The sequence below is a fragment of the Aethalodelphis obliquidens genome, unplaced genomic scaffold, assembly GCF_003676395.1.
Source record: "Aethalodelphis obliquidens isolate GAN/ISIS:26980383/991018 unplaced genomic scaffold, ASM367639v1 scaffold31, whole genome shotgun sequence".
Taxonomy (NCBI): domain Eukaryota; kingdom Metazoa; phylum Chordata; class Mammalia; order Artiodactyla; family Delphinidae; genus Aethalodelphis; species Aethalodelphis obliquidens.
Window position 1 is genome coordinate 18,644,386 of NW_020837975.1, and position 13,192 is coordinate 18,657,577.

At 41.1% G+C, this 13,192-nt stretch overlaps 1 protein-coding gene across 1 annotated transcript; it reads right to left on the bottom strand.

Moving 5' to 3' along the window:
- Positions 1–607: 607 nt before the first annotated feature.
- Positions 608–2,799, bottom strand: LOC113631189 (patched domain-containing protein 4-like). The gene has a single exon (XM_027127460.1). It carries the CDS (start codon positions 1,853–1,855, stop codon positions 1,415–1,417), a length of 441 nt encoding a protein of 146 aa, XP_026983261.1. The 5' UTR covers positions 1,856–2,799; the 3' UTR covers positions 608–1,414.
- Positions 2,800–13,192: the final 10,393 nt, after the last annotated feature.

Below are 13,192 nucleotides of genomic sequence, written 5' to 3' on the forward strand. Positions count from 1 at the left end.
ACGTCATCTCCAAGTCATAAAAAACATCTCTGATTAACGTTGTAGGCAGAGCTAACCTATAATCAAAATCACAACTGGTAATCATTTCAACACTAGTATACATCCAGCTGATTATTTTGACATGGATTTCCTGATGAATGACTACATGTCCAAAGCTGAATTCATCCCTTCTGTAAAAACACGAGCTTTTCGTATTTATTTATAATTCTTCTAGTCAGCCAGTTCTAAATTGAGATCATTTTAATTATTTCTTTTTGCTCCCTACATCCAACCAGTTGCCAAACCTGATTATTCCACATTCACAGTATCTCTCTGTTGACTTTACTTTTTCTCACTTCTACTGACATAATCCTAGTTTGAGTCTCTGATGTCTTTTGCTAAAGTTGTTCAATGAACTTCTATATAACATTGGAATTACAACTATAAAAGTGAACTCTTGGGCTTCCCTGGTGGCGCAGTGGTTGATGGTCCACCTGCCGATGCAGGGGACACGGGTTCGTGCCCCAGTCCGGGAGGATCCCGCGTGCCGCGGAGCGGCTGGGCCCGTGAGCCATGGCCGCTGAGCCTGGGCGTACGGAGCCTGTGCTCCGCAACGGGAGGGGCCACAACAGTGAGAGGCCGGAGTACCGCAAAACAAACAAACAAAACAAATGGTCAGGTGTCCAGGCAAGCTGAGTCTTAGAGGGCACAGTAAAAGGGATTAGAAAATGAAGAGGAAACACATTTTCACACTAAAGTCATAGAATAGTTAAAAAGGAAGATAAACCCCTCTGATTATATACAAACTTCTATTTCAGAGATTAGCAAACTATGGTCTGGGGTCCAGATCTGACCCCTGGCATGATTTTGTTTGGCCTGCGAGTTGATTTTTTTTTTTTTTTCACTTTTAAAGTATTGTTAAAAACAATAAAGAGAAAAAGGAAAAGAGAAGGAAAAAGCAAGACTATATGACAAAGATAGTGTGTGGTCTGCAAAGCCTAAACTATTTGCTTATGGTCAAGTTTACCAACCCTAGCATGTAGCATATGATTATTTCCATTTAGACCTAGGGAGCAGCTAGTTTTGCATGCAAACACAAATATACGTGATTGGTGGGATTCCTACTACAGTCACACATAAATTCATGGAATCACAATTATAGTCAAAGCTTAGTATTGACCGTCACACAGGCATACATCAGTACGGACACTCAGTACCAAATTCTAGCCAGGCTGCTGGTAGCTACGTGTTTATTTCTCTTGGCAAGGGAAATAAAGTCCCTGGCAACGCTGAAGGCTCACGATCCACCTTCCAGTAACTAACCAACCTCTAATAAATATATAATTGTGCCTTTGATATTGTTTTACTTTAGTTTTTCCTTCCAAATTTATCCACACCTTCTCCTCCAATGAAAGAAGCAATTGTCTTCTGTGTCTTAAAGATGAAACCTCTGCGTTTTCTCTGCTTGTTTAGGGCAAGAAATGAAGTGCTGCCTCTTTAACTGGCAGAAGCGCACGGCTCGGTGGGTCTGCAGGATCCCCTCAGCCTGGAGCAAAATATTGTCCCCGGGTGGGGAGAGGAGGATCACCCTGCCATACCTCCCGGGGGTGTGTAAGTCCGAATAGAGCTGGCTTTTGGACTGGTCCAGGGGGAAAAGGCTGCTGGCCAGGCTGCGCTCGATCTTGGCCAGGCTGTGGCTGGGAGCGACCAGGCGCTCCAGGTCGCCCTCGGGCTGGAAGCGGTTGAGTGCGCCGAGGCCGAAGGTGATGGTCAGGACCGCGGGCACGGTGAGGAAACAGACCGGGTGCCGGCTCACGCACGAGCCCAGCCTGTGGCAGGACGACTGGAACCCTCTGCGAAGCACCTGCCGCAGCATCCTCTACCAGGTCTAGCACAGTGACAGGTGCAGCACCAGACCCTCTCACTCGTCACGGTCACCTGGCTTCACGATCGCCCACCTCGCGGTCTCATCGCCGCCATGCCAGCAATCCACACCTAGCCCTCCGCCGTCCCTTTATCTCGCGCCAGCGCTTTTCCAGGTGCTTCTCTGGCACACTCTCTTTGCACTTTTTCACACACAGCAGCAGGTGCTACGAGACAGCAAATTCTTTTCTCTCTCTCTTTTTTTTTTTTTTTGGCCGGCGGCGGGGCATGCGGGATCTTAGTTCCCTAACCAAGGATGGACCCTGCTCCCCCTGCAGTTGAAGCGCGGAGTCTTAACCATGGGACCTCTAGGGAAGTCCCAAAGGGTTAGCAAATTCTTAGACTGCCCGTTTCCTGCGGCCTCAGACCCCGGTTTCCGCTGCGCTCCCTGCCTGAGCCCCCGGATCTTTAAGTCTCCATCTCGAGGCAACCCTCCTACCCTCACCCATTCCGGCAGGTTCGCCCACCCTCCTCGGGGGAGGTGGCCAGTGGGGACCGGTCCGCCTGAGTGGATTTCCTCTCCTCCCGGATGAACTGCGTTTCCTAACTAGAACTCTGTAAAATGGGACTCTGTAAACATGTTAATACCTGTCCCACTAGAGGGGGTCAGAGAGGAGTGGGTGGTGAAAAAAGCGAAATACTCTTTAAAGAATAGTCATTTTTTGGTAAGAATTTTTGTTGTTGTTGCCACCTCCTCCCTTGGCAAGGAAATGGAGGAATCAATGAAATGAGGATGATGGCCCAATAAATTATGGGCTTTTTAGAGCCAGAGAGGCTGGTGGAAGGCGGACTTGAGAAGACAACTTTGAACACGTTCCAATATCCTCTACGCACTAATTTTGTTTTGATTGGATGACAAGCAGCAGACAGGGGCTATGCTGCATTTTTAATAAGTCAGTGTGTTTAGGTTCTTTGCAATACACCGCTCAAAACCCGCAGCTGCGGACTGCACAGAAGTGTAATCTCTGCCGGGGCGCATGGGCTCTCCCCAGAGGAGAGGGCCCTGGAACAGCGGCCTTGGCAGTTGGTGCCAGCACCTAGCGATCAAATGTATGCCCTGCAGGTACGCAATTCTTTATGCTCATCAGGACTAAAAAGAAAGAGTCCTTAAAGCTGAACCGTCATCCCCTGGGCGCCCTCCGCCACCTCAGTTGGTTCTCCCCTGAGCCAAGCCTTAACTCCGCCTCTGCACTCTGTTTGGCTCCCTGAAGGTGGGTAGTTGGGATGCTGAGCTACTTTCCTGCTCTGAGCTGAAATCCAGCAGCAAACTGGCTACATTGTTAGTTACAAACAAACAAGAGGAAAGTTACAAACATTGAGACAAGAGGAAAAGGGGAAGTGGCAAAGAGGCTCACAACTGCGTTTGACTGATGGGGAAACACGAGACATTTACTTTTTGTGAAAGGAAAAATCAGACTTCTGGAGGGTTCAATCACTTCACCCTTGGCAGGACTACCTCTAAAGCATTAGAAGAGTGTGCTCTGGGCATTTGCAGATTCAGATTTTAACAGTTTTAACTATCTTGAGGTACATAGTAGTTCACTTTAATATTCCGTTCATATATTTGAAACTTTTATAGTAAAAGTTAAAAGCAAGAATATGTGTCTACATATATACAAAAAGGTACATATAGATTCAAAAGATATATAGATATAAGCAAATATATAAAAAATATATACAGGGCTTCCCTGGTGGCGCAGTGGTTGAGAGTCCGCCTGCCGATGCAGGGGACACGGGTTCGTGCCCCGGTCTGGGAAGATCCCACATGCCGCAGAGCGGCTGGGCCTATGAGCCATGGCCGCTGAGCCTGCGCGTCCGGAGCCTGTGCTCCGCAACGGGAGAGGCCACAACAGTGAGAGACCCGCGTACCACAAAAAAAAAAAAAAAAAAAGCAAGTATACAGGAGGACTGCATAGTTTATATGCAAATACTGTGCCATTTTATATAAAGGATTGAGCAGCCACACATTTTGGTATCAATGGGAGTCCTGGAACCAAGTCCATACAGATACAAGGGATGACTGTGTAAGAACAAAACAGATAGGACTTGGTGATGATGAAATCTGAGTGTGTACACTAGAAGCGAAGCATGGTAATTCTTGAATGTACAACTTGCATATGTGAGAATAAAAGCAGTATCCAGCTCTGATTTCAGTCATAGTAATAAAGGGATATATAAGAGTAGTGAACTCCACGAGCAAACACATCTAGGTTAAAAAATACTAACTCTTGGGAAAGTTGGACAGCCGCATGTAAATCAATGAAGTTAGAACACACCTTCACGCCATGCACAAAAATAAACTCAAAATGATTTAAAGACTTAAATATAAGACACGACACCATAAAACTCCTAGAAGAGAACATAGGCAAAATATTCTCCGACATAAATCTTACCAATGTTTTCTTAGGTCAGTCTACAAAGGCAATAGACAATAAAAAAGCAAAAATAAATGAATGGGACCTAATCAAACTTACAAGCTTTTGCACAGCAAAGGAACCATACACAAAATGAAAAGAAAACCTGTGGACTAGGAGAAAATATTTGCAAATGATGTGACCAACAAGGGCTTAATTTCCAAAATGTACGAATAGCTCATAAAACTCAATAACAAAAAAACAACCCAATCAAAAAATGGTCAAAAGACTTAGACAGTTCTCCAATGAACATACACAGGTTGCCAACAAACACATGAAAGGATGCTCAACAACACTAATCATTAGAGAAATGCAAATCAAAACTACAATGAGGTATCACCTCACGCCAATCAGAATGGCCCTTATCAAAACTCTGCCAACAATAAATGCTGGAGAGAGTGTGGAGAAAAGGGAACCCTCTTGCACTGTTGGTGGGAATGTAAATTGATACAGCCACGATGGATGGAGAACAGTATGGAGGTTCTTTAAAAAACTAAAAATAGGACTACCATATGACCCAGCAATCCCACTACTGGGCATATACCCTGAGAAAACCGTAATTCAAAAAGAGTCATGTACCACAATGTTCACTGCAGCTCTATTTACAATAGCCAGGACATGGAAGCAACCTAAATGTCCATCGACAGATGAATGGATAAAGAAGATGTGGCACACATATACAATGGAATATTACTCAGCCATAAAAAGAAATGAAATTGAGTTATTTGTAGTGAGGTGGATGGACCTAGAGACTGTCATACAGAGTAAGTCAGAAAAAGGAAAACAAATACCATATGCTAACACATATATACGGAATCCAAAAAAAAAAAAAATTCTGAAGAACCTAGAGGCAGGACAGGAATAAAGATGTAGACGTAGAGAATGGACTTGAGGACACGGGGAGGGGGAAGGGTAAGGTGGGACGATGTGAGAGAGTGGCATGGACATATATACACTACCAAATGTAAAACAGATAGCTAGTGGGAAGCAGCCGCATAGCACAGAGAGATCAGCTCGGTGCTTTGTGACCACCTAGAGGGGTGGGATAGGGAGGGTGAGAGGGAGACGCAAGAGGGAGGAGATATGGGGATATATGTATATGTATAGCTAATTCACTTTGTTTTACAGCAGCAACTAATACAACATTGTAAAGCAATTATACTCCAATAAAGATGTTAAAAAGAAAAAGTGCATGGGATTTCAGGTCAGACGACAGGCGTTTGGTGGACATTTGGTCAAGGATCTCTCAACAAAGTTGTAAAAAACATTACTAATGTGGCTGAAATTCCTCCGAATTTTGCTATTCAACCATGGTTTTCCCAAAATTGTCTGCAAATCAGCCTTTTTTTCTTCCTTTCCAAGTCGTGGATACAGGGCACCAATTTCTGGCGCCTTTTACCTGTGGCAACAGAAACGTGCCATTTATATGAGATACAAGTTAGAGGAGTGGGAAGAGAATAGGACTGGAGACGTGCAAAATGAAACGCTAGCCCCATCAACACCATTTGCTCAGAATCTTGGTGGAGAGAAGTTCCCTTCATTGTGATGCAGAATTATGCCGCTGCATACAGAGCTTAGAGAATAAAGTGAAATAGAAACAACATCGATTTTAAGTCTCCACTAAGGATTGGGAGTCAGGACTGATTTAAGGTGTCATCACAAAAGAGATCTGAAGCTGTGTGCAAATCCCTTAGCCTCTGTAGAATTCATTCTCCTTAATGTAAAATGAAGACAAAAAGAATTTCAAGGTAATGTCCACTTATAAAATGATAGCTGTCTATTCTTGAGGATATTTAAGAATCTGAATTAAAATTTTATACATTTTGTAATTTAAAATTCTTAATGGATTGTGTACATTTGTTGTAACAGAAAAAAACCACATATGATTAATTTTGCTAATATTTCACCATTATGGTTATTACAGTTAAAGTATTTTTTAAAATCTATGATTATGGTAATCCATGACTTCCACAAATTCTAATAAGGCAAGAATATTTCCTAGATATAACCACGTTGAGGGAAGTCATCAAAAAGGCATGACCACCAGTTGAACCCTGGAGCTTGACCTGGGCAATTGGAGGCTCCTCACCCGCTCCCCTGTCCTCAGAATGTGCATTCCCTTTGCCTTCTCCACTCCCAGAAGCTGCCCCAAGGATACAGCCCTGAGTTAATAACTTGATGATGGGACTATCTCAACTGTACGTGACTGCACATATTTAAAGCCTCTATATAAATTTTCAGATTCTGGCAAGCTAATGTAGAGATCTACTCGTCTTTTGGTGCTCAAGACAAGCCTTGTAAGTAAGTTCCCTTGTTTGTTAAAGCTGCCACCTGCCAATCTAGAGACTTCTGCCTCTTTCTTTGGTCTCTCCATGCCCTTCACCTACAGGGGCTGGTTTCAGATTACGCCTGGCAAGCACCTGAGGAGATTTGGAACCAACATTCCAAAAATGGGCTTCCTAATGCAAATGAGAAACCAAAACGGAGGCCACAATTTGAATAGTCCCCTAGACCAATAACTCATAGTCACAAAACTGTCCTGATTCCCTTGAAATGATAACTCTGACCTTAAACAAAACTTAAGTTTTCTTCATAGCAGCACAACCTTATAGCTTCCTAGACAACTGGCTACAAACAAGTAAGCATACACAGTGCTATTATCTTATAAAGGAACAAAGTTTCTAGTAACCAATCACAATAGAAAACAATGTTCAAAAAGAGAGCACAGAAATAAGCCCACACACTTATGGTCAATTAATCTATGACAAAGGAGGCAAGAATATACAATGGAGAAAAGGCAGTCTCTTCAATAAGAGGTGCTGGGAAAATTAGACAGCCACATGTAAAGGAATGACATTAGAACATTCTCTAACACCATATACAAAAATAAACACAAACCTAAATGTAAAGCCAGAAACCATAAAACTCCTAGAGGAAAACACAGAACACTCTTTGACATAAATCATAGCAATATTTTTCTATATGTCTCCTAAAGCAAAGGAAATAAAAGCAAAAATAAACAAATGGGACCTAATTAAACTTAAAAGCTTTTGCACAGTGAAGGAAACCACTGACAAAATGAAAAGACAATCTACTGAATGGGAGAAAATATTTGCAAATGATAACCAATAAGGAGTAAATAGCCGAAATATATAAATAGCTCATACAACTCAACATCAAAAAAACAAACAACCCGATTAAAAAATGGGCAGAAAACCTGAATAGACATTTTTTCCAAAGAGGAAATGCAGTTGACCAATAGGAACATGAAAAGATGTTCAACATTGCTAACCATCAGGGAAATGCAAATCAAAACCACAATGAGATAGCACCTCACACCTAAAAGTTTTGATTCTATATTTTATATAATAAACCTGCTTCTCATTTTAATAGTTCTCTGATAAAATTTTAAAAGATTAATAATGGCATCTAGTTCCACCTACAGCGTGGTCATTACTCTCAAACTGTAAACCTTATGGACTTTTAGCTGATACCAGAGGTACTCAGCACAGTGTCTCTTCTGGAGTTTGGTTGACACCACAAAGTTTCCCTGCATTGCATATCTTCTTACATCACAGGCATGCAGCAAATAATCTCTGCTAGAGTTTCCAAAGTCTTGCCCTGCACATCTAAAACTTAGCCCTTGCCAAATCATGTATGGGGAATCCACATGCAGATTTCTAAGCCCTCACTTGGTTTCTTTCACTCTTTACTTTTGCCCTGCAAAGTCTAGCTTTTCAGCATCCCTAAACCATTAAATACTCTCTTACTGTCCATTATAGATATATGGGAAAATGAAAAAAATAAAACTAGTATTTATTCAGTACTTTTTTTGTGTGGTACGCGGGCCTCTCACTGTTGTGGCCTCTCCCGTTGCGCAGCACAGGCTCTGGACGCGCAGGCTCAGTGGCCATGGCTCACGGGCCCAGCCACTCCGCGGCATGTGGGATCTTCCCGGACCGGGACACGAACTCGTGTCCCCTGCATCAGCAGGTGGACTCTCAACCACTGCGCCACCAGGGAAGCCCAGTATATTGTTATTTAAAACGCTATTGTACTTTTAAATATTAACAATTAAATTTTCTTTTTTAAAAACCTTAGAGTAAGTATTGAGCATCTTCTCCATGCCTTGGTGAATTGTCATTGTCATACTTCTAAGTTGGTACAATGGACTGAATGTTTGTGTCCCCCCAAAATTCATGTGAAACGCTAATCCCAATATTACTGAATTTGGAGGTGGGGCCTCTGGGAGGTAATCAGGTCATGAAGGTGGAGCCCTCATGAATAGGATTAATACCCTCATAAGAAGAGGCCAGAGAGCTAGCTATCTCTCTTCCTGCTATGTGAGGGTACAAGAAGTCAGCCATCTGCAACCCAGAAGAGGGTTCTCACCAGAATCCGACCATGCTGTCACCCTGATCTTGAACTTCAGCCTCCAGATCTATGAGAAATAAATTTCTGTTGTTCACAAGCTGCTTAGTCTACAGTACTTTGCTATGAAAGCCCAAGCTGACTAAGACAGCTGGGATCAGCTTCCAATATTTCATCCTTTGCACTTCTAATGTTGTGAAATATCTCTCAGACTTCCTTTAATTATGAAGGTTTTTGCCAGTGCCATTTCCTTTAGGAAAACTTTAGCCTTTTATCACAACCACTTTCTTCATTCATCTCCATAAGTTCACCTTTACTAAATTCCTCTGACTGCATATCTCATGTCTACAGAAGGGAAACGGCATCAACACTCCCGCATCCGTATCTCTTCTCTAGAAAACTCCATTTATGTGCCATTTGAGTTGCACTTCCAGCATCATCGCTTTTATTTCTTAGTGGCACTTTTTCTTTGTTGGCCAACTCTCTTTTCCAATTATGCATTTTTGCAAAATGTCATGTGGGTTTGTCACTGGGAGGCAAAGGCAACGTAATTACATGCTGTGCTGTCTGTACCTGAACTGAATAAGAGATACGCAATGACCACTCAATGACAGACGTTGGAAAAAACAGGCACATCCGTTATTCACAGAGTGATTCGTGGATTAAAGAGTTAGCAATGGGGCTTCCCTGGTGGCGCACTGGTTGGGAGTCCGCTGCCGATGCGGGGGACACGGGTTCGTGCCCCGGCCCGGGAAGATCCCACATGCCGCGGAGCGGCTGGGCCCGTGAGCCATGGCCGCTGAGCCTGCGCATCCGGAGCCTGTGCTCCGCAACGGGAGAGGCCACAACAGTGAGAGGCCCACGTACCGCAAAAAAAAAAAAAAAAGAGTTAGCAATGATGTTTGCACTTTATGTAATTCTTCCCAGTTAATACATGGTAATAACTAAAATTGGAACCACGTTGTCTGCGGACTGGTGTTATCTACTGATTTCAGTGGTAACTAAAATATTTGTATATCAGAGCTGTGAGAAGTAAGGACTGCCTGGACTAGATTCTGTGCGTGCAAAACACATATAGTCCCTGCCTCCAGAAGGGAAAAAGCAGATATTAAGTAAAACAAAAGCAAAAGCAAACAACCAAAAACAACTAACTACAAAGTGTAGTAAGTACTCTGAAGGAAAAAAGTAAGGGAGTATGGGGGCCTGTTAACAGTGGGAAATGATGTATTCAAAGAAGGGATCATGAAAGGATATTTGATACGTTCTCGGAAAGATGAATTTTAACTAACATGCCAAAGAGGGTGTGGGGAAAGCATTTCAAGTAAATGGAACACAAGACACACACAAAAGTCATCATGAGTAAGGGATCAACTCACCCCAGTAAGTGAAATAAGCCCTTCTGACTAAGCATGGTGTGTATAATGTGTGTGTGTTGGGAAGACGTAAAATAAAGGAAGTAAAGGAAGCAAGCAGGGGTCAGACAATACTGGATATATCAGGTGCGCTGTGAAGAAAAATGGAAGGCAACATAGGAGTTTTGAGCTGATAAATGATACATTTGCATTTGAAAAGAAAAACAGTATTTCTGTTCTTGCCTTGACAAATTAGCTTATCTTCTGACTATAAACAACTATAAAAGCTGGACAAAATATACAAAATACCTTTCACTTGCAGGCTTTGGAGAGCAACCAACCCAAGGTGATGAGCCTCCATGGAAAGCTCAGAAAGTAAGCCCTGCATACCAGCAGGCTGTCTCTCCGAGGGTGTTTTAAAGGCTCTATTTAGGGAAATAAGATCCATAAAAATGTCAAACATTCAGTTTAGGACTCAAGACAGCTCTGATTTTTGTGGGTGGGCAAGGGGCAGTAAACTGAAGAAAAACAAGCTTTAATGTACTTGGCTGTTTCCTAAGCTGGCCTTGTACAAGGATGTACTCTGGGAAGCTGAGTAGCAATTTCAGAAGCCATCAAGTCCTGAAGACATGCTAGAATTTAGCAGTGGCAAAAGTGAAGAAACCTTCATCTTTTAGTAGAGACACCAAAGACCACCCCTAGGAGGAAGAACCATACGTTAGGAGTAAGGGCAGAGTTGAAATAGACTCCCCTTTAGGAAGCTAAAAATGCAAGTGTTGACAAGATCAACTAGGAATTGACAAGATCAACGACTAGGAATTTAAGTATCTTCCAGAACAAACCGTATTTTAGAGGAAAATAACACAACCCAGATCCTTAAAATCTATAATATCTTGTAAAATCTATGGCAAACAGTAAACCTAACCAATACTAAAGAAATAAGAAAATAATAATTAAGGAAAATTTTGCTCCCAGCCTAAATGACATAATAGGAAACAGCCTCAATAAACTAAAATACTAAGAGATTATTTCTTTAAACTTAAAATTGCAAAATATTCCTGAGAGAAATTAAAGAAGACCTAAGTAAATGGAGTAACACGTCATGCTCATGAATCATAATATGGAAAGCAGTAAATATTAACTCTTATTAACTATTAACTCTCTTCAAATCAATCTGTCAGTTCAATAATGCTCAGTAGGCTTTTTTCAGCAAATTGATGCTAAAATTCATATGGATATACAAGGAACATATAATAGCAAGAACAACTCTGAAAAAGAACAAAGGAAGAACCTACTGTACCCGACTTCAAGACTTATAATGTTATAGTAATCAAGGCAGTGAGGTATTGAAGCAAAGGTAGATACACAGATCAAAGGTATAGCATAAAGAGCAGAAATACACACTTATATGATCAATTGATTTTTGGCAAAGGTACCAAGGCAATACAATGGGATAAATCACAATCTTTTAAAAAAGTGATGCTGGTTTAAAAGAAATGAGCCTCAACCTTTACCTGACACTACATATACTAATTAACTAAAATAGATCATACAACTAATTTAAAACCTAAACCTATGACATTTCTAGAAGAAATCACAGGTGAAACTTTAAGTAACCATTGGCTTACAAAGATTCTTAAATACAAACTACAAGAAAATAAATCAATAAATTGCACTTCATCAAAATGAAAATTTTGCTCTTTAAAAGATATTGTTAATATATTTTTAACAATATAATTATATTTTATATAATATAATGAAAAGGCAGGTCACAGACTGGCAGCAAGTATTTATAAAACATATATCTGACAAAGGAAATCTATCTAGAGTATATGAAAAACTCTTACAGATTCAATATTACGAAGCATAGAGCCAATTTTTAAGAAGTAGGCAAAACACTTGAATGGATACTTTGCTAAAGAAGACATGTGGATGGAAAACAATCAGATGAAAAGAGTTCTATATCATTCATCATTAGAGAAATGCACTTTAAAACCACAATGGGACACCAAAACACACCCAGAAGAATATTTAAGATCAAAAAGATTGAGCATAAGTGTTGCTGATGATTTGTCAAATGAAACTCTCACACTTTGCTGTTTTGAGTCATACAACTAGCCTGGAAAACACATTTGCAGTTTCTTAAAAAGTGAAATATAAGGCTACCATGTGACCCTTCCATCCTACTCCTAGGTATTATTTGCCCAAATGAATATATATCCGCACACAATACTCTGCAGCTATACCCCTAATAGCACCAAACTGGAAATAACTCAAATATCCATCAACAGGTAAACAGATAAACAATTAGGGGTATATCCATAAACTGGAATGTTACTCATCAATACAAAGGAATAAACTATCATTACACACAATATAGATAAATCTCAAAGTAACTATGCTAAGTAAGCAAAGCCAGACAGAAAAGAGAATACACTGCATGGTTCCATTTATATACGATTCTAGAAAATCCAGAGAGATTTATAGTGAAAGAAAGCAGCTCAGCAGCTGCCTGGAGCAAAGGGAATAGATAGAGAATAAGACGACGTGTACAAGGGGCAGAGGAAAATTTTGTGCAGTGTGTCCATTTCTATGATTGTTTCGATCATTTCAGACATTATACATATGTCAAAACATATCAGATTGTAAAATTTAAATATGTGCAGTTTATTATGTCAAACCTGTTTAAAAATAAGGAAAGAGAAAAAACATTTCCCGTTTGCAGTTTTTGGTTTCATTGTGGGCAATGTACTGAAAAGGAAAAGAGTATAAGGGGAGAAGCTAGCCAGCTTCTGAATTTTTCTAGGGACTGTGGCAGAGGTTATTGATTGCACAGGCACATAAAGAATTGAGAGATATTTGCAGGTAAAATGTGCAGTGCTTAATGCTAGATTGGATATGGGGGGGGTGAGGGAGAGAGAGAGAGAGAGGATTAAAGCAGGACTCAGGTCTCGTCCTGTTCAACTGGAGATTCTTTTGCATGCTATAGGGAAACCTGGACTTATAGGAGGAGGAAAACAAAACTGTTCGATTCAGTTTTGAGAATGTAGAGTTTGTTGCTCATGTAAAGCTTTACAACTGGACAAGTTGAATAGGAATTTGGATATATGGGTGTGGTTTGGAGATTTAAAAATGGGGATTCATTAGACATAT

Coding starts and splice junctions, on each gene's coding strand:
- LOC113631189 (XM_027127460.1), bottom strand. CDS start 1,855: ATGCTGCGGCAGGTGCTTCGCAGAGGGTTCCAGTCGTCCTGCCACAGG.